Source organism: Cetorhinus maximus, chromosome 8, assembly GCF_964194155.1.
Source record: "Cetorhinus maximus chromosome 8, sCetMax3.hap1.1, whole genome shotgun sequence".
NCBI classification, from domain to species: domain Eukaryota; kingdom Metazoa; phylum Chordata; class Chondrichthyes; order Lamniformes; family Cetorhinidae; genus Cetorhinus; species Cetorhinus maximus.
The window spans coordinates 102,725,420-102,745,380 of NC_135886.1; the positions used below are offsets into that span (position 1 = coordinate 102,725,420).

Consider the following 19,961-nt stretch of genomic DNA (forward strand, 5'->3'; position numbering starts at 1 on the left):
CTGATAAAAACAAACAGATAGACTATGCCTTCAACTACACATTTGGGTCTGTCAAAGATACTTTCACTGGTTCGACAATGTGAGTCGTAAATCATAAGTGGCCCAATCTCTTAAGCTTTATGGCACTTGACACACTTCCCTGAGGTTTTATGGGATTTGACACATTTCCCTGAAACTACTTGTTTGACAGCATACCCCAGAGATATAAAACTAGCACCCCCTTAATTATCTGAACTGGATATTCAGGATCTTTGCATGAATGCTCCTACACTCTGCCCAAAGGCTAGTCGAGCATACGCTTGTTGATATGAGGCTTAAGATAAAACGTTAAACTGCTTTATTTCACAGCAAGTGAACACAGAGAGCAGTTATGATTAGATTTGTTTAGTTCAATCAGTACAAAATACATTTACAACAAGATTAAGTATATGTCACACTTCCTCACAACTGTGGGTAAATTTAACTTAAATATGTTCTAAATATCTTACAGCATTTCCAACCTCTTCACTTCAGCAAAGGCCATAATAGCCATCCCTTCAACAAGACAGGTTTTCATTGCACAGTTCCTGTCTTTCAATGCCTGTTTTACTGTGTATCTCTGCCTCTATTTGTTAATCTCTGACTCTTCACAGGTAGGTAGAGATCTAAGAGCTTTCCAACACAAAAGGTTTGAGGAATTCTCAGTTGCACAGACAAATTAATTAACTGCTTATTGATTAATCTCTTGAATACTACTTAGCATATGAACCACCTTTTGTTCAAGTGTCTTTTTAAAAACTTGTTGGAATAACCTTGCTTTTAAAAAAATTCAAAACAGTCTTTATTTTCTAATCCTTCAGCAGAAAAATGATGCAAAAATCCTAAAATTGGACACCCTCAACTCCAACACATCAGTGAAAAAAGCACTTTGGTATAGTAATGTGGTAGTTATGTTACAAAACTAATAATTCAGGTGTCCAGATTAATAATCTGTTTCAAATCTCACCGTGATGGCTTGAGAATTCAAATCCAGTTTAAAGAAAGCTAGCATTAGTGGTAATGAAGTTCACAGAATTGTTACAGTGCAGAAGGAGGCCATTTGGCCCGTTGTGTCTGCTCTCCAAATGAGCAATTCACCTGGTACCATTCCCCTGCCTTCTCCCCGTAACCCTGCACATTCTTCCTTTTCAGATAACAGTCTAATTCCCTTTTGATTGCTTCAATTGAGCCTGTCTCTACCACACTCTCAAACAGTGCATTCCAAACCCTACCACTCACTGCCTAAAAAAGTTTCCCCTCATATCACTTTTGCTTCTTTACTTATTTTAAATCTGTGTCCTCTTGTTTTCAATCCTTTCACGAGTGGGAACAGTTTCTCCCTATCTATTCTGTTCAGACCTCTAATGATTTTCAATACCTCTACCAAATTTCCTCTCAACCTTTTCTCTAAGGAAAATAGTCCTACCTTCTCCAATCTATCTTCATAACTCTCTTCACAGATGAGAATGGTTCTCTACCTGTGTATCTTTTCTGCACCCTCTCTAATGCCTTCACATCCTTCCTAAAGTGAGGCGCCCAGAACTGGATGCAATACTCTAGCTGAGCCTGAACTAGTGACTTACACAAATTCAACATAACCTCCTTGCTCTTGTACTCTATGCCCCTATTATGAAGGCTAAGGATACTGTATGTTTTATCAACTGCTCTCTCAACCTATCCTGCCACCTTCAATGACTTCTCCACATATACATCCAGGTCCCTCTGCTCAACCACCCCTTTTAGAGTTGTAGCCTTTATTTTCTCGATGTACTTTCTACAAAAATGGATCACCTCACACTTCTCTGCACTGAATTTCACCTGCTACCTGTCCGCCCATTTCACCAACTTGTCTATGTCCCCTTGAAGTTCTACACTACCCTTCTCACAATTCACAATGCTTCCAAGTTTTGTATCATCCACAAACCTTTAAATTTTGCCCTGTACACTAAGGTCTAGGTCATTATTCTATATCAGGAAAAGCAAGAGTTCCAACACTGACCCCTGGGGAATTCCACTTCCAACCTTCCTACAGCAGGAGAAACATCCATCAGCCACTACTCTCTGTTTCCTAGTCGCTCAGACAATTCTGTATCCATGTTGCCATGGTCCCTTTTATTCCACACACTATAACTTTTCTCACAAGTCTGTTGTGTCGCACTGTATCAAACGCCTTTTGGAAGTCCATGTACACCACATCAACAGCATTATCCTCATCAACACTCTTGGTTACCTCCTCAAAAAAACTACAGCAAGTTAGTCAAACATGATTTTCCCTCCAGAAATCCATACTGGTTTGCCTAAATTAACCCACATTTGTCCAGATGACTATTAACTTTGCCCTGAATTATTGTTTCTAGAAGTTTCCCCATCACCGAAGTTAAACTGACTAATCTATAGTTGCTGGGCTTATCCTTGTACCCTTTTTTGAACAAGGGTGTAATGTGTGCAATTCTCCAGTCCTCTGAGAGCAGCCCTGAGTCTAAGGAAGACTGAAGAATTATGGCCAGCGTCTCTGCAATTTCCAATCTCAGTATCTGTGGATGCATCTCATCCGGTCCTGGTGCCTTATTAACTTTAAGAACAGAAAGTTGTAGGGTGTCATAAAAGCTAACAGCATCACCAATGCTCTTTAGGAAAGGAGATGTCCATCCTTACCAGTTGTGATCTATTGTCAGGAACTAGAGATAATTTAAATAAATTATATGTGTATTTGTGTGTGTTAGGAATAAGGGTATATCTTTAAGTTTAATTTGTGTTTCTGTATTGGTGTGTTAAGAATGTGGCAACTTGAGTTTTAGTCTCAATTTAAAAGATGTCTGCATTTTAATGAGGTTTTACAACTCGAGTTAAAACAAACAAGGTAGAAAAATTGGGTTGTTGCCTAGCAACAGGAGGCCCAAAAAGAGACAGGAAGAAACAGAAAAGCAGTTTGAGTTCAGTTAGTCATCATGCTCTCAGATGAAGGAAGCAGTTTAAGTCTTTCTCTAGCTGGACATACTGGCAGAGTGCTGAGGAGAATAAATCTAAGAATCTTAGTCGAGTTACTCTAAAGTTAAAGTAACAGTGAATGTTGAGTGAGTTCTGGATCTCAAGGGAGATACCAAGTTGTCAGCAGTTTCTGGGAGAGAAAACTGCAGGGAGCAGGTCATAAAGAAAAAGGATAAAGGTCCCAAGAAGCCCTTTAAGTTATGTCAAAGGACAAGGACAGGAATTTGGAACAAGATCCTGTTCAGTGGAAATGAAAGTAAGAAGCAGAGAGGAAGGCTCCAAACTTAAAGGGAGAAAGCTGTAGGACGCAGACTTAAAGCAAGATAGACTTTTGAGAAGCCAGAAGATCCAAGGAGATAGCCAAAGGTTGGTGACTCCTTACTACGGGCACGCGAAGCAGTGGTATTCTGTTGGCACAACTGAGTACCTGAGAGCGAGTGTGTGGAAGGAAGCGTGAATGCATATGGCAATCCAGGAGAGAGGAACATCGGAAGGCGAGTTCGAGACCCTGGAGGTGGACCCTTGTGGAAGGTATCCGAGAGAAAGCGTCGTTTGGGAGAAGATTCCAAAGCAGGTTCTTCGAGAGCGGAGATTGGAAACCCTCGTGTGAAAGATGAAGTTCAGTAAGACTGGTTGGCTCATGGTGTGGCAAGCATCAGGGTTGGGGGTGGGGTTGATCAGAAATCCATAACATCTGTCTGGCGTGGCATCTGTCACTTGGTTTCAGAATGTGGTATGCCTGACCACAGGTCACCTATTGGTTTACATGGACTGTGTACTTACTGTGAACATGAGAGTATAAGATAACTTTTGTAACTTGTGTTATCCTTACAAATCTGTATATATCTGTAAAGGTATAGTTGTGGGTGAAGGAGTATTGTAATAAACCTTTTCCTGTTTAATAAATATTTTATTATTTTGTTAAAAGTTCATCAGCTGACTCCTGTGACTCTGTTCAGTAGCCACTCGCAACGCTTGTAAACAAAAAATAGAAGTTAGGATCCATTAGGCTGGGTTCCACCCTGGGATCTGACTTGTCCAGTAGTAACATCAGCTGGGATTGTAACACTATACATGACTCCAGAACCAACATAGTCAATTCTTAACTGCCCTCCCAAAATGGCTTAACAAACCAATCATTTTTATCAAGCACTTCAAATATTGTGGGAAAACCTTCGGACTGCATCAGTTCAAGACGACAGCCCATCATCTACTATGGGCAAAAAAATGTCAGCTTTGCCGGAGAATGATTAATTTCAGGAATGAAATCAGGAAGCCCCTCTCCACACAAAGGGCAGTGAAAATCTGGGGCTCTCTCCACCAAAAACGGTGGAATCTGGATCAACTGAAATTTGAAACTGAGATTGAAAGACTTTTGTTGAGTATTGAGGGATATGCAATAAAGATGGGCGAATAGAGTTGCAGCACAGGTCAGCAAGGATCTAATTGAACATTTTTGAGGGGCCAAATCGCCTGCTTAAGTTACTATGTTTTAGTGTTACACTAGGGTGTTTCTTGTATTTAAGCAATGAATGACTACAAATCAAAAAGTAGTACAGCTTGTATGCTTAGACAAAAGTAGGAGTCAACACCATTGAGCCAAGGATATATAAGATAGGAAGTTGAAAGGATTGAAACATTTTGGTGTTGCCAAATTAGTGTATTTTTGCTAGGATCTAGGCAACAGGTAAGTTTAACATATCTAATATTCTTGAATTTGGGGTTTAAGTGTTAGAGAGGGAGATTCAGGGGCTGATTAATATATAAATCTCCCAAGATATATTTAAATGGTGACATTCGCATTTATTTGTGGCTGAGAGGAGGAAGAGTGACTTTTGCAGATAAATTTGTAAACTGGACACATGGGGGAAGGAAAAAAGTAGAGATAGTGATGCAGTAACTGTGATACAAACCTATTGACTTTGGTATCCAGGTTCAAATCCAGTTCAGACCAATACAGCAAAAGTTGGCTGTAGGCATAGTTACAAAGAAAGTTACAAAGGAACATAGATTCAGTGAGTGTATAAAATATGGCAAATGCGAGTTCAATGTGGGAAGTTTGAGATTATCCACTTTGAAGGTAAAGCAGTATATTTTCTTAATGGTGAGAAACGAGGAGCTATGGAGGGGCAAAGGGATTTGGGTGTCCATATATACAAATCACTAAAATTTAATGCATAGGCACAAAACATAGATACAGAGAAACTTCGGTGGAGGAACCTAGAACAAAGGGGTGCAATTTCAAATTTAGAGCTGGACTATTCTGGAGTGAAATCCGGCACCACATTTTCACACAATTTACAAGGAAATCTGGGACTCAGCATTCCACAGCTCCTTGAGGCAGAGGTCAACTGAAATGTTCAAGACTGATCAATACAACTTTATTAGGTTAAGAATATCAAGTCATATGGATCAAAGTCAGGTAAGTGGATTGAGATACAGATCAGCCATGATCTAATAGAAAGGAGTTGAATGGCTCAGAGCACAAAATCTTTACTTCAAGGACAAAGAATGGCTGATACAGGAGATGTAGACTGCCATGCTGGTTCAATAGGGGATGTTCTTCCGAAGTTGGAATAAAGAACATAGTTGTGACAATAAGTGATGCTGACAATGGATATTTAAAATGGGAATGTTTTCTCCAAACACAATTTTAAAAACTGGACAAACAGGATTACTCCCCTACTTCACAAAGTCAAGTAATATTTCCCATCTTACTCTATATGTACCAGACTACTCATCTTGCATTTGATTTAGCTCACTTTGCTATCATTTCAGGCAAAGACCAATAATTGCTACATGTTTGTAGTTGGTGGTAGCATGAGACATTACTGTGTGGGTCTGATTCTATGATGGAATTTCAGGCTGAGTTAAGGCTGAAGGCTGTGCCAGGGTCTGAGGTTATGCTAAGTGGAGCAGGAGCACTCAAGCTTAGGGACAGTGTTAGGGCCTGGGTCTTAGGCACTGAAGGCGAGTAGGCCCGTCCAGGTGCAAATAAAATACAGAGCTGAGGCAATGAGTTGGGGAGGGTTTTGAGCTGGGAGCAGGTAACCAGCCTTGGTTGCAGGGTGCGGAATAGAGGGCTGCAGGTATAACTTTACCTTTGTATTTGCAGAAGTTTGTGGGGTTGTGTGCATGTCTCTGCCGGAAATGATAGGGAAGTTAAGGATAACCAGCAACTCATTTTGCATAAAGTAACTAAATGTCGCAAAGGGGTGAGGTGAAAGCATTGCAACCCTTCGAGATGAAACATCCTCTTTTACTTCCTCTCCTCCTTTCAAACTCATTCAGGTTAATGCAATGGTAACCCATTTCTGACATGATTACAATGACATCAAAGGCACTGCTTTCAAAATGATAGCAACAAAATAATCCAAGGATTTTGGCATGAAGACACTGTCATTTTCACGTCCCACATATTTGTATATGTAGTAATAAGAGCTGGAATCTTCAGAGTCCTCTGTATGTGCAAGATTCTGAATAGAAATATAATCCATGATTTAGTTTTTATAACATTGATATAAAATATCAGTCCGGATAAGATGATGCAAGTCATTCAATAACTCTGGAACCTTCAGAAAGCATAGCCGGCAAAACCGGTCTATTTTTGGCACAGATTAATAACATCTCAACCTTAGTACATGAAGCAGCTGACGTTGCACTTCATTGTACAGCACTGTTGATCTATTTTAAGAAACAATCAAATAAGATGTACTTGCATATGGCCTTGTGTAAGCTTAGAATGGCTTCATCAACGTCACTTAAGCCTCCCAAGATACAAAAAAAACTACTGATAAGGAAAATGTAAAAGCACCAAGGCGACATTCTTACCTTGACAATCTCACAGTCGACATTTGATTCCATGGCGACTGCTTCTATTTTTTCTCTGCATATTGAACCCAGGCTGGTCATACCCACATCCCAATATTTTTTCAGAACAGCCAGATCACTTTCACTAAACTGGGTACGATCCTGCAGCTTAAGTAAAGAGAAAGCTTAGTATGAAGAAAAAAAAAGTGTTGATAATGCATTATGAAAACAGTAAGAGAAATGCTTCAAAATGAGGCAATTTGCAATTCCGAATTTACATAAGGCATTAAAATTATTTTGATTATTGGTGTTGCTTATTAGGTATAAAATTACTGTGTGAATCAAGCCAGGAAAACATAAGTTGGTCTACCCTTTTTTAAAATTAGAGAACTTTGCTATTTAAAATCTTCAACTTAGTGTTGTAAACTATGAGCTGCAGTTTCCATCTTGTAACTCCAGCAGAAGCTAAATCTTTCTACTGTCATATGTCAGAAAAAGATTTTGGTGCATCCTGAAATTACAACATCTACTTAAGTTTGTGTGGTGATTTAATTACTCAACTGCATTAAAATGTGAAATAAAGTTAAATAATAAGTTAAACAACTAAGCTACCACTTTCTGGACACTCAGGAGTCATGTGGAATTTCTAGGCTAGGCAGCAGGAGAAAATGGCCATTGCTTACTTCATGCTATTCATGTGCTGCACTGAATTGTGCACTGCAGTCAAGTTTGATACTAAGCATGAAGAATGGAAGCTGTTTTAAAAGGAGAGCCTTTGCAAAATATGTTAAATGACTCTTTCAAACATTCCAGAAATAGTGGGAAACCAAAGGTCTAGCAGGAATGAGAAATTTGAAGAAATCAGTACGAGTTAAGAAATAGTACTGGAGAAATTAACGGGACAAAAAGTTTACAGATCCCCAGGATCCCACAGCCTACATCCTAAGGTTTTAATAGAAGTAGCTACATAAAGAGTGGAGGCATTGGTTTTAATTTTCCAGAATCCCCTAGATTCTGGAATAGTCTCCACGGATTAGAAAGTAGCAAATGTAGAAAGGGAGGGAAAAAAAACCAAGGAATTATAGGGCAGTTAGCCTGAAATCAGTTGCAGGGTAATTGCTAGAATCTAATATTACGGAAGTGGCAACAGAACATTTAGAAAATCATAATATGGGTAGGCAGCATCACTGATTTGTGAAAGGAAAACAGCTTTTGACAAATCATAACATGGGTAGGCAGCATCACTGATTTGTGAAAGGAAAACAGCTTTTGACAAATCAGTTAAGGATGTTTTGAAATTGTAACGAGGAGGATAAATAAGGGGGAACCAGTAGATGTACTGTTGTGTATCTGAATTTTCAAAAAGCATTCAATAAGGTGACATGTAGGAGGTTACTGCACAAAATTAGGCCTCATGGGATTGGGTGTAATATAATAGCATGAATTAAGGACTGATTAATGGACAAAAAACAGAGCAGGAATAAATGGGTCAATTTTCAAGTTGGCAGAGTATAACTATAGGGGTACTGCAGGATTTGAGCTGGGACCTCGGCTATTTACAATCTATGTCAATGACTCAGGTTGGGGGACCAAGTGTAATTTCTCCAAGTTTTCTGGTGATACAAAGTTAGGTTGGAAAGTAAACTGTGGGGAGCACTGAAAGAGGCTGCAAAAGTGTTACTGACAGGTTAAGCGAATAGGCAAGAACTTGCAAATTGCATGTAATGTGCAGAAGTGTGAAGTGACCCTCTTTGGAAGGAAAAAATAGAGAAGGAGAATAATATTTTTTGAATGGTGAGAGACTGGGAAATGTTTGCATTCAGAGCCACCTCAGTGTCCTTGTACATGAATCACATTAAGTTAACATGTTAACTGTAAGCAATCAGGAAAAAATTATGTTAGTTTTTGTTACAAAGGAATTGGATTACAATAATAATGACATCAAACTATAATTATTTCAGGCCTTAGTGAGACCAGGTTTTGAATATTGTGTAGATTTGGTCTCTTTACCTAAGACAGGGAGCGCAACAAAGGTCCCTAAGCTGATCCCTGAAATGAGAGATAAAAACAAAATACTGCGGATGCTGGAAATCTGAAACAAAAACAAAAATTGCTGGAGAAACTCAGCAGGACTGACAGCACCTGTGGAAAGGAAGACAGAGTTAATGTTTTGAGTCCGTAAGACTCTTCATCAGAACTAAAGAGGAATAAGAAATGTGGTGAAATATAAGCTGTTTAAGGTGGGTGGGACAGGTGGAGCTGGATAGAGAGCCAGTGATAGGTGGAGGCAAAGGAGAGATTGCCAAAGGTGTTATAAACAAAAGGACAAAGGGGTGTTGACGGTAGTGATATTAGCTAAAGGATGTGCTAATGGTGACATTAAGGGTAGAAAGCAGGATGAGCAAGTGACAGATGGCCCTAGTGGGGGTGGGGTGGGGGGAAGGGATCGAAGTAGGCTGAAAGGTGGAGATAAAACAATGAAAGGAAATAAATTTTAAAAATAATAATAGAAATAAGTGGGAAAAGAAAAAAATATATAATAATTATTAGAAAAAAGGGGATCAAAAAGGGGGTGAGGATGCAGGAGAGAGTTCATGATCTGAAGTTGTTGAACTCAATGTTGAGTCCGGAAGGTTATAAAGTGCCTAATCAGAAGATGAGGTGCTGTTCCTCCAGTTTGTGTTGAGCTTCACTGGAACATTGCAGCAGGTCAAGGACGGACATGTGGGCATGAGAGCAGGGTGGAGTGTTGAAATGGCAAGCGACAGGAAGGTCTGAAATGAGAGGACTGTCCTACGAGGAGAGGCTCAGTAGACCAGGCTTATGTTCTCTTTAGCTTTGAAAAAGAGTCGCATGGACTTGAAACGTTAACTCGGTTTTGCTTTCCACAGATGCTGCCAGACCTGCTGAGCTTTACCAGCATTTTCTGTTTTTATTTCAGATTTCCAGCATCCGCACTATTTTGCTTTTATATTATATTCCTTGGAGTTTAGAAGAATGAGAGGTGATCTAATTTTAATATATAAAATTCTTGAGGGGCTTGACAGGGTTGACATTGGGAGGATATTTTCCCTGGCAGCGGTCTGGAACTCGGGGTCACAGTCTCAGAATAGAGGATTGGCCATTTAGGACTGGGGTGAGAAGAAATTACTTCACTCAAATAGCTGTGTATCTTGAATTCTCTACCCCACACGGCTGTGGATGCTTAGTCATCGAGTATATTTGAGACAAAGATCAACAGATTTAGGGATGTGGGGATAGTATGGGAAGGTGGAGTTGAGGTAGAAACAGCTCTGCTATGGCCTTACTGAATGGTGGAGCAGGCTAGAAGGGCTAAATGGCTTATTCCTGATCCTAGTTCTTACCTTCAAAAATTCAGGGAAATAAATCAAAAGGGAGTTATCAATCAAAACTTCCAGGGGAGATATGGGACCTACCCTCAGGCTGATCCAAATGAACATGAACCATTGTTTCCAGTGCTCATGACCCTGTTCAGATTTCTAGTTCCTACCATTGCAAGACACTTGCAGTAAGCTCATGCCCCATTTCACTCTCAGCACAATATCAGTGCCTTTAGGCTTCTTATTTGTCTGTTCTCAGGATGTGAATGACGCTAGTAAGCTTGCATTTACTGCCCACTCCTAGTTTTTCTTTTGGGGGCCAGATTGGAGGCCATTAAGACTCAATCACAAATTGTAAGGTTGGAGTCACAAGTAGGCCAGGGGAAGTGGGTGAGTCAACTAGTTGGTTTTTATTCCAATCTGGCAGCTTTTCAATGGTTACTTTCCTGGTGCTGGCCATGAGTGACCAAATTTGAGTTCTGTTTCATAATTTGCCATGATGGGATTTGCATGCACAACTCTAACCATCTAGGCCATTGTACACATCTACCTCAGAATGTGTGGAAGCTTTACAGCGAATATGAATACCTACATAAAATTGACAATGATCATGGTTACTGCAATACTAACTTGCATTTATATATCGCTTTTAAAGTTAGGAAGTGTCCCAAGGCACTTCTTCATATGCGCATGATCAGACAAAAACTGACAGCAAGTCAAAGGAGGAGTTATTATGAGTGATGAGCAAATAATTCTGGAAGAAGAGGTGGGAGATGAAGAGGCTTGGGGAAGGAATTCCAGCTTAGTGAGGTGAAGGGACTGTGGGGAGGAAGGGGTTGGCAGGAGTGTAAAATCACAAGGGACCAAAGTTGGAGGAATGCAGAGTTTGAGGAATGGAGGTTTGGAAGAGGTTAGGCTATGGTGGGATTTGAACTCTGACACTGTTAAGGAAAGAACAAAGTGAACTGGAGTGAGCTAAATGGAATAGGATTGAATTAAGCAAGCAACCTATAAACAAAGCACACAAGACCCTCTCTATCTAAAATCAAACAGGAAGAAGGTTGGGTGAAGTACCCAAGTGCTGAAGGATGGTGACCTTCTCAGCAGTCAACAAAGTGTAGCAAAACGTTTAAGAATTGACAAGATGATGGTCAAGGGTCTGCCAGGAATATGCAAGCTCCACAATTCTGATGAAAGGTCATTGATCTGAAATTTTAACTGTTTCTCTCTACACAGATGCTGCCAGACCTGGTGAGCATTCTCTGTCTTTATTTCAAATTCCCAGCATTTGCAGTATTTGGTTTTTATTCAAGTCAATGCAACCCTATTTTAGGTGCTCAGTTCCAAGTCCGACTTCTTCTAAAAGAACCACAACCATATGTCAGTTTTATTCATTGAATTACAAAGGCAAGCGCAGATGAAACAGAAAATTAGCTCTGGTTTGTCTTGCTCCTTTGTTCTACAGAAACTAATGATCTCACTTAGCACAGCAGCTAACTGTTTGTCATATGCCTCCAGAGCTTGGACCTCTCACTATCCAAACAGAAGGCCATCCTATATATTGGCTATCCTTTGTGAAGAAGTACTTTGTGACATCACCTACTTCTCCTTGTATCATATTTTAAACTGATATATCACTCCAGATGAAATTTACGGTTCCATTCAGTACTTTACACTCTTACTCAACAAAGCCCCATATTCACCAACCTGTCAATTACACAGAAAACCAGAGCTCCCTTAAATAGGAGTGACTGATTTCAAAGGTAATTTTTGTACTCATTTTCATTTCTTGTAACTGTCCTTAAATAGTCTTTATGACAAAAGTAGGCACAGAAGGCATCTCATATGCAAACGTAGGGGGTGGGAAAGACAGAACTCCCCCAAAACATTATGTAAAAGGCAAAACAAGATTACAGTCACCAACACCAGCTGTTTGGCAATGCCTAATAATTTGTTTGAGGGAAACCCACAATATGCCTAACCAAAGCAGAGCACTATGAGGGCATTGTATACTAGGGCCTGAATTTTTCCCGCGTCAGGAGGGCTCGGCAAGAGCGGTTGTGGAGCCGACCGCAGCCCGCGGTTGGTTCGACACCGCAATTTCATGCGGGTGGGCCAATTAAGGCCCACCCAGCGTGGATCGCAAGCGGTAGCGCTGAGCACTACCTGTGCGGGCGGGGGGAGGAGGGAAAGTCGGGTCCAGCGCTCCGCATGCGAAAGAGCGCTACAATCTCCCTGAGGCACAGAGCTGCCTCAGGGAGATTGAAGCGCTTTTTAAAGAAATCATTAAAAACATAAAAAATTTAATGAAACATGTCCCCTCATGATGGGACATGTTTTTATTTTTTTTAAAAAAGTTTTTATTCAATTTGTAAAAGCTTTAGGAAACCTCATCCCGCTCGTGGAAGAGGTTTCCTAAAAAACGTAAAGGCCGCTTGGCCTTTTCACCTGCCCGCCAACCGTTAGGTTGGACGGACAGCGTAAATTTGGAGTTAATTAGTACGTTAATGACCTTAATAGGCCTTTCAATTATCAGTGGGCACGCAGCCAACTCCAATCCATACCCGCTGAACGAAATATCGCGAGACAGCACGATGACGTTGGGACGCACGCCCGACGTCATCACAAGTCATTTTACGTTCCAGCGTGTCGGGCCCGGCCCTGCACGCCGAATGTAAAATCCTGGCCTAGAAAAACATAAGAACAAGAAATTTTGTATTCTAAATACAAAGCAAAGTAAGTGAAACAATACTTGGACCAGCCATAATACATGGACACTTGTAACATTGAATTAAGAACAAAATATATGAGGTACAGCAAATTCTTAATTTAAATTATGTGATAAATAAATGTTTAAGTACTAAAATTGCCACTTTAGCTTTAGATTGTTTAATTCAAATAGTTGAAAAATTCAATATTTTAAGGGCTTAAAGCGACTTTGAATCATCAGGATTACAGGATTACACAACTGATGGGATTTTGTAAGTGTCCTGTTTCACATTAGCTGTATTCAATTTGGTGTGAGAAGATGGGCACATTGACATGTTTACTTGCCATCTGTTTCCTGAAATGTACATATGACTTTGTCATCTACCTGGCAGCAGCTAATTTCAAATAAATCAGGGGAATTAGTAGGACATAAAACAGGTGATCCACCCTAGGCAAGCAAAGTATACTCAGAGATTTGGGCTCAAGATCCACTTCAGGTCATGAGAGAAGTAGATTGAGTTTGCTTTTATCATTTTTAAGCCAATAATGGTCTGTATAAAACATTTGAGTTGCAGCTAAAGTAATACGTACAGTTCTGGTCACCGCATTACAGGAAGGATGTGATCTCACTAGAGAGGGTACAGAAGAGATTTATGAGGATGTTACCAGGAATAGAGAATTTTAGTATTGAGAAAAGATTAGTTAGGGTGGGCTATTTTTCTTTGAACAAGGAGGGGAGATTTAACTAAGGTGTATAAAATTATGGGAGGGCCAAGATCTAGTGGATAGGAAGAATCTAATTCCCTTTGCAGAGAGGTCAGTAATCAGAAAGCATAGAGTTAAAGTATTCGGTGGAATCATTAGAGGGCAATTGGAGAAAATTGCTTGCCCAGAGAGTGGTGGGGGTCTTGAACTCACTGCCTGAAAGGTTGGTAGGGACAGAAATCCTCATCGCATTTAAGATGCACCTTAGATATGCTCAAGGTATTGTAATCTACAGGGTTACAGACCAAGAGCCAGAAGGTGGAATTAGACTGCTCCTTTTTGGCTGGCAGAACACGATGGGCTGAATGATCTCCTTCTGTGTAGAAAATCCTTCTATGTTTCTACGTAACAGGAATTTGTAGTTTCTATAATTCAATTTTCTATTAATATTACACAAATACTTAAGAAGATAAAATGTGTCCAGGAAATCATAGATCTGTCAGCTTAACATCGACAGTAGAAAAAATAATGGGACCTCTGCTAAAGGAGACAATAGAAAAACATCTAAAAGTCAAAAAACAAAATAATGAATAGTCAGCATGGATTTCAAAGGGAAAGTTTTGCTTGACCAACCTCACTGAATTCTTTGAGCGGTTGACAGAGAGAGCAGATATAATTTCTGACCTTTAATAAAGTGACACACAATAAACTAACGAATAAAGGTCAGAGCATGCAGAGTCAGGGGACAGACATATAGCAGAGAGAATAACTAGTTAGCTGCAAGACAGAAAGCAGGGGTAAAGGGTAGTTATTCAGAGTTGCAGAAGGTGGAAAGTGGGATCCCATGAGGATCCCACAGTGCTAGACCACTGTTGTTCATAATTCATATTATATTAGCAATTCAGACTTTGGAATTAAAAGCATAATTTCTAAACTTGCAGATGACACCGATTTTTAGGTCCTGGGTAGGAAGGATAGTCAATACTAAGGAGGACTGCAACAAATTACAAAACAACAATAATAACTGCAGAAGAGGCATATAGTTGGCAAATTAATTACAATACAACTAAATGTGAGGTATTACGTTTTGGCAAGAAAAATAAGGAGGTCACATATTACTTGGGAAATGAGAATCTAAATGGAGTAGAGGAGCAAAGGGATCTGGGAGTTAGCTTTATTTCTCGAGGGATAGAATTGAAAAGCTGGGAAGTTATGTTAAACTTGTATAAAACCTTGAAACAACTACACATAGTGAGTGTATTGTTAACAGTTCTTGTCGCCATATTATAAAAAGGGTATAGGAATAATGGAGAGGATGTGAGGAATATTTACAAGGATAATACCAGAAATTCGAGGTTATATTCAATCAGGAAAGGATGAACAGGCTGGGGTCTTTTCTTTCAAAAATAGAAGTCTGAGGGGTTACCCAAAAGAGATCTTAAAAATTATGAAAAGATTTTAGTAGACAGATACAGAGGCCGGAATTTTAGGGAACTCGCTTGAGACAGAAGGCTGTGGGTTTAAGTCTTACTCCAGACACTGCAGCAAAAAAATCTAGACTTATACTCCACTGCATTACTGCGACCCTGTCTGCCCTTTAAGGTAAATGTAAAAGATCATATAGCACTGCTTCAAAGAGCAGCAGGGGAGTTCTCCATGAAGGACTGGAAAGCATTTACCCCTCAACCTACATTACTAAAACATTATTACACTGTTGTCTGTAAGAATTTGCTGTTGTATTTCCTACACAACAACAGTTGACTACACTGCCAAAATACTTAACTGATTGTCAAGTAGTTTGGGGCATCCAGAAATTGTGAAAGGTGCTATATAAATGAAGGTCTCAAGTCTTCTTACTTTCTGTTTGAAGCAATTTTAGCTCTTTCTGAAAAAATTGAAAATAAATCAATTTGGCACACGGTTGAAACTATCTACTTCCTTACCTCAATGGTTCACCATTATCTCTTCTAATGACAGTGGCTATTTACACTGCAACTAACATCTTTGAGAAGCAGTTTCAACTGCACCAATGTGACAGTTAACTACTTACATCTTATATAGCACCTTTACTTATAAAAGTATCTTGAGACACTTCACAGAAGCGTAATAAAAAAATGTCAAAGCAAAGGATATTGGAAGGAGTGAACTGAAGCTTGTTCAGAAGTTGGTCTTAAGAAGAGTCTTAAAGAAGGACAGTAGGAAGTTTAGAAGGTTAAGAATAGAATTGCACATGGACTTGGTGGCCAATGCCACAACCAATAGTGGTGGGGGTAAAGGGAGAGAGGGATGTTTGCTAGGCCAAAGCCAGTAGGAGTCTGTATTGAGGTGGGGGTTGGGGGGGTTGGGTGTCTGAGTGTTGAACGAGGTTACAGAATGTTGTCGCTATTGAAGGGCTAAGAGGATTATTGCTAAATAAATTAGGTCTTCCCTGTTTCAAAATACAAAACTAAATATCAGCATTAAAAAAAAACTTTAAAATATAATCATCAGTCTTCTATGAATCCAAGTAACTTCTCAACTAAATACATTTTCCAAGCTCCATCCTAACCAACTCCTAATGGGAATAAGTGGAAAATTTAACCAGCAGCTCTCCTGTGGCATTGCTCAATGTTTGCGTGGGATACAGTGTGATGGGTAGCTGTTATACTCTATGCCCATCCCTTTAAGGTCAAGTTGTCTCCTTCTTGCATATGACATTTTGCAGCTTTACAAGTCTAAGTCCAAGTTGGACAAGCAAGTTAGGTGGATTGGCTGGAATCCTGCTGCAAACCTTTGCACGGCACATTCATTCATAGCTCAACAATGCAGTACACTTTGTGGGGAAAATGGTGTTAAATGGACAATTCCAGACAATTGTAGCTGCTTGTAAATCCTGAGAACGCGATGAATGATAAACAGAGACCCTTTTATGACCTCTGGATATACAAAGTGCTCCTCAGCCAATAAATTACTTTTACAAGGTGTAGTCAGTTATTTTATCGGCAAACACAGCAGCCAGTTTGTACACAAGGAGATAAATGTCCAGAAAATCTGTTTGTGGTATTGGTTGAAAGATAAATGTTGACCAGAATAATGGGAGAACCTCCCTTCTCTTCTTCCAGTCATGCTATGGGATATTTTACATCCATCTGTGCAGGCAGAAGGGACTCAGTTAATGTTGAATTGGAAAGTGGCAGCTTTGACAATGCAGCACTCCCTCAGAACTGCATTGAGTTACCAACTTAGATTACGTGGGAGATTATGCTTAAACACACAATTGTAACTGCTTGTGGATTTCTGCTTCAAAAGAAGCGAGTAGTGCAATGTGTGGCTTTCTTTGCCTTTGTAGAAAATTATGACCATCTGTAGCGCAGTGATACTCAATATTTTATCCAAGACTAACAGATGATCTGTGGCATTGTACATGATGAGTCAGATAACATGCTGTTTTATAATAATAGCTATACCCCCTAGTTCTGGAGTTTGAGGCTATCTCAAGTATATTATTAGTGCTTATCTATTTCCTTTCAGAATCTTGACAGGGTTTGAAAGGATGGACAAATTTGATTAGAACTATTTGCTTGCAGGGAGGGTATATGCAGATACAAACTGGTTGAGTCAAAGATTATCTGTGTTGTGACAAAAATCAAGAGTAAACTTGGCCTTTCTTGAGAATAGAAATGAAAAGCAGAGTATGAAATTTCTCTCTTTCTCTTTCCCACCTTCCTTTAAAGATTTTTGCAGGCAACACATCTTTAGCTGTCAAAGTATTCATGTAATTTAGCCCCAAGTCACTTGTGCAGCACCTGCTTGACAGCAAGGTCTGATTCTAAAATAAATAATAAGCAGGCAAAAAAGTTGCACCTAAACATCTTTTTAAATACCTGAAATAATACATGAAATTAAATACCTGTAGTGCTATAGTTCAGACCTTTTCTCAAACTGCTGGATAGCAACTGAATCTCTATCAAGTTGAAAACTGGGTCTTTTAACCTTTGCTGCAATCAGTTAATGTAATCTAAGTCTAACAACTAACCCTGACAACTCTCATTTTCGGTGCCCACTACAATGTCCACCAATTGGGAGACAAGAAAATGTCAAAACTGGCTCATTTCTTACATGTTAAGTCAATGTTGAATTATATTTACAATGGAAAATATTGACACAAGCAAACAGGATACAAAAATTAATGCTTCCATCAAAAAGGTGGCAACAGCCCACTAAAGTGTAACATGCCCTCTTAATGTGCACCAAAGATATTACTTTCAGGCTTCTGTTAATGGTTTCTTGGAATGCAATAGCTTCTTAGAATCAGATAAACATTCTCTAGGTCTTTAGTAAACAGAACACTTTCTCAAGATTTACATTTTGAAATGAGGTGTTTCTACATACTGTACTATAGCATAGTGCAATGGTTACAATTCTATAACTAACATCACATATCATGAGATCAATGGAACAATTTTAACCCCCAAAGCTGGATTGGTTGCAGTCAGGTGGGATGTGATTATCTTTAGAATCTCAAACCCAACCCCAATCCAACCACGTTTGGGTTTAATGGAGGTGGACAAGGGGCAGGCTACCAGCCCACTCTGAGGATTCAGTTTGGCCATTTGAATATTCTGAGGCAGGCAGCCTGACATTTAACCTGTCTTATGTGTTTACCTCTGGCGCACCAAGCTTTTCCGGGCTTGAGAAATCTGGCAGCTCAAGGGAGACAAGAACAGTGTTTGGGGAAGAAAGTAAGCATCCTTACAGCACTGCTTCTGGGCCAGGCCAACAGGATTGTTTCCTTGCAGGCCACCATGCTTACCTTTGTCTCTGCCTTGGGACACACTGCGAGTGCTCCTACACCCCCGCCACCCTGCAAGACTAATACTAATGCAGCAGATTACTTACCTGCTCCTGTGGCCTCCTCCTGAGTGTTCCCTGCCTGACAGTGAGCCAAGCCCAATCAAGCTAGCTTCCATGTGGGAAACCTGTTGAAAACAAAAAGACGCACACTGTGGAGTTAAAACTCCACAGCGTGCAGGGTCCCAACCAGAATTCCTCTCCACCCACCTACACAACATATGCTAAATTGATAAGTTAAATACAGCTTTTAATTTGTGGGCAAGTACAAATGTAAAATGACTGCAAACACTGCCAGATAGTTGTAAAAACCCAATTTAGGTACAAGACTCCAGCCCATAATTCACAGTTTACTCTCAATGCCTGCTTGAAGGACCTTGATCATTATTTACTCAGCTGTAAACCACTCAAAGCCCAATCATACTCTCTCTTAAGTTATTAATTCATAAACAAACAACCCTGGCACCAGAAGTCTCTGCTCCTACAAGGTTGTTTCAATTTAAAAATTCTACTCTTCCTGCTTTAAGATATATTTAAATACACAATTCTATGGAGGAAAAATTTCTGAGGGCTAGATTTGCCACCTACTAACAATGAATAGGTGGTTAAATCCAGTCCTTATTTTTAATCACAATAGCCTCATGACAGATGCCATTTATTTAAGGATGCAAATAACATGGTTTAAATTCAGAAATGGAGCTACTGTCTTATAGGTTAAATACAGTGTCCAGATAGCAGCCAAACGAAGGATTGTTGCTCATGTCAAATATTTAAATCTACACCCAGAAATCTACATCCTGGGAGTGTTACTAAAATTGGGCAGACTTATCAACACTGTGCCAGGCATCTGACACAGGTGAAGACTTGGGCAGTCTGAATCCAATCAAATGCTGCAAAGTCCAACTCACTAAAAACAAGGAACTGGTGCTCAAATAGGGGGAGCTGGCCAATGAAGGACTTTATCAGACAACATCCCAAATTTCCCCATCAACGACAAAATCTTTCAACTGAGGCCTCTATCACCAACAAGAGCAGCACCAAGTAACCCACTATGCTGACTTGGATACAGATTGCACAATGCTTCTTCATTATCCTGCAATTCACTATGTACCAACCATCACGGAAACACTATCAGTAGAAGGACACGATCCTTCATCGTATTTTCAGGGTGATTGAGAATAGGCATAGGAGTAGGCCATTTAACCCCTTGAGCCTGTTCCCCATTCAAACAGATCATAGTTGATCTGTATCTTAACTCCATGTACCTGCTGTGATTCCATAACCCTTAGTACCCCTGCCCAACAAAAATCATTGGAGTTCTAAAATTTTCACTGACCTATCAGCAGCTTTAGCTGGAGAGTGTGAGATTTCCACCAACCAGCGAAGTGAACAGCCCAAGTCTAATTTCAAGATTATGCCCCCTTTACCTGGACTCTCCCACCAGAGGAGATAGTTTCTCTCTATCTGATGTCCTTTTAATCCTTTCTGCCTCAGTACCATTTTGACCTATCATCATTGCAACCACCCAAAAGCAAAATATATTCCACTCTGAAGTGCGGT

General features: G+C 39.9%; 1 protein-coding gene across 10 annotated transcripts in view; it reads right to left on the reverse strand.

Moving 5' to 3' along the window:
- The window catches only part of hdx (highly divergent homeobox), a 105,069-nt gene that overhangs the window by 19,092 nt on the left and 66,016 nt on the right, over nt 1–19,961 (reverse strand). For 9 of the 10 annotated variants that reach the window (XM_078547333.1, XM_078547337.1, XM_078547335.1 and 6 more), the window contains one exon: nt 6,838–6,984. The exons of the other annotated variant lie outside the window; for it this stretch is intronic. In XM_078547333.1, the coding sequence (XP_078403459.1) occupies nt 6,838–6,984 (147 nt within the window). The remainder of the gene's footprint in view (nt 1–6,837; nt 6,985–19,961) is intronic. 10 annotated transcript variants of the gene reach the window in all.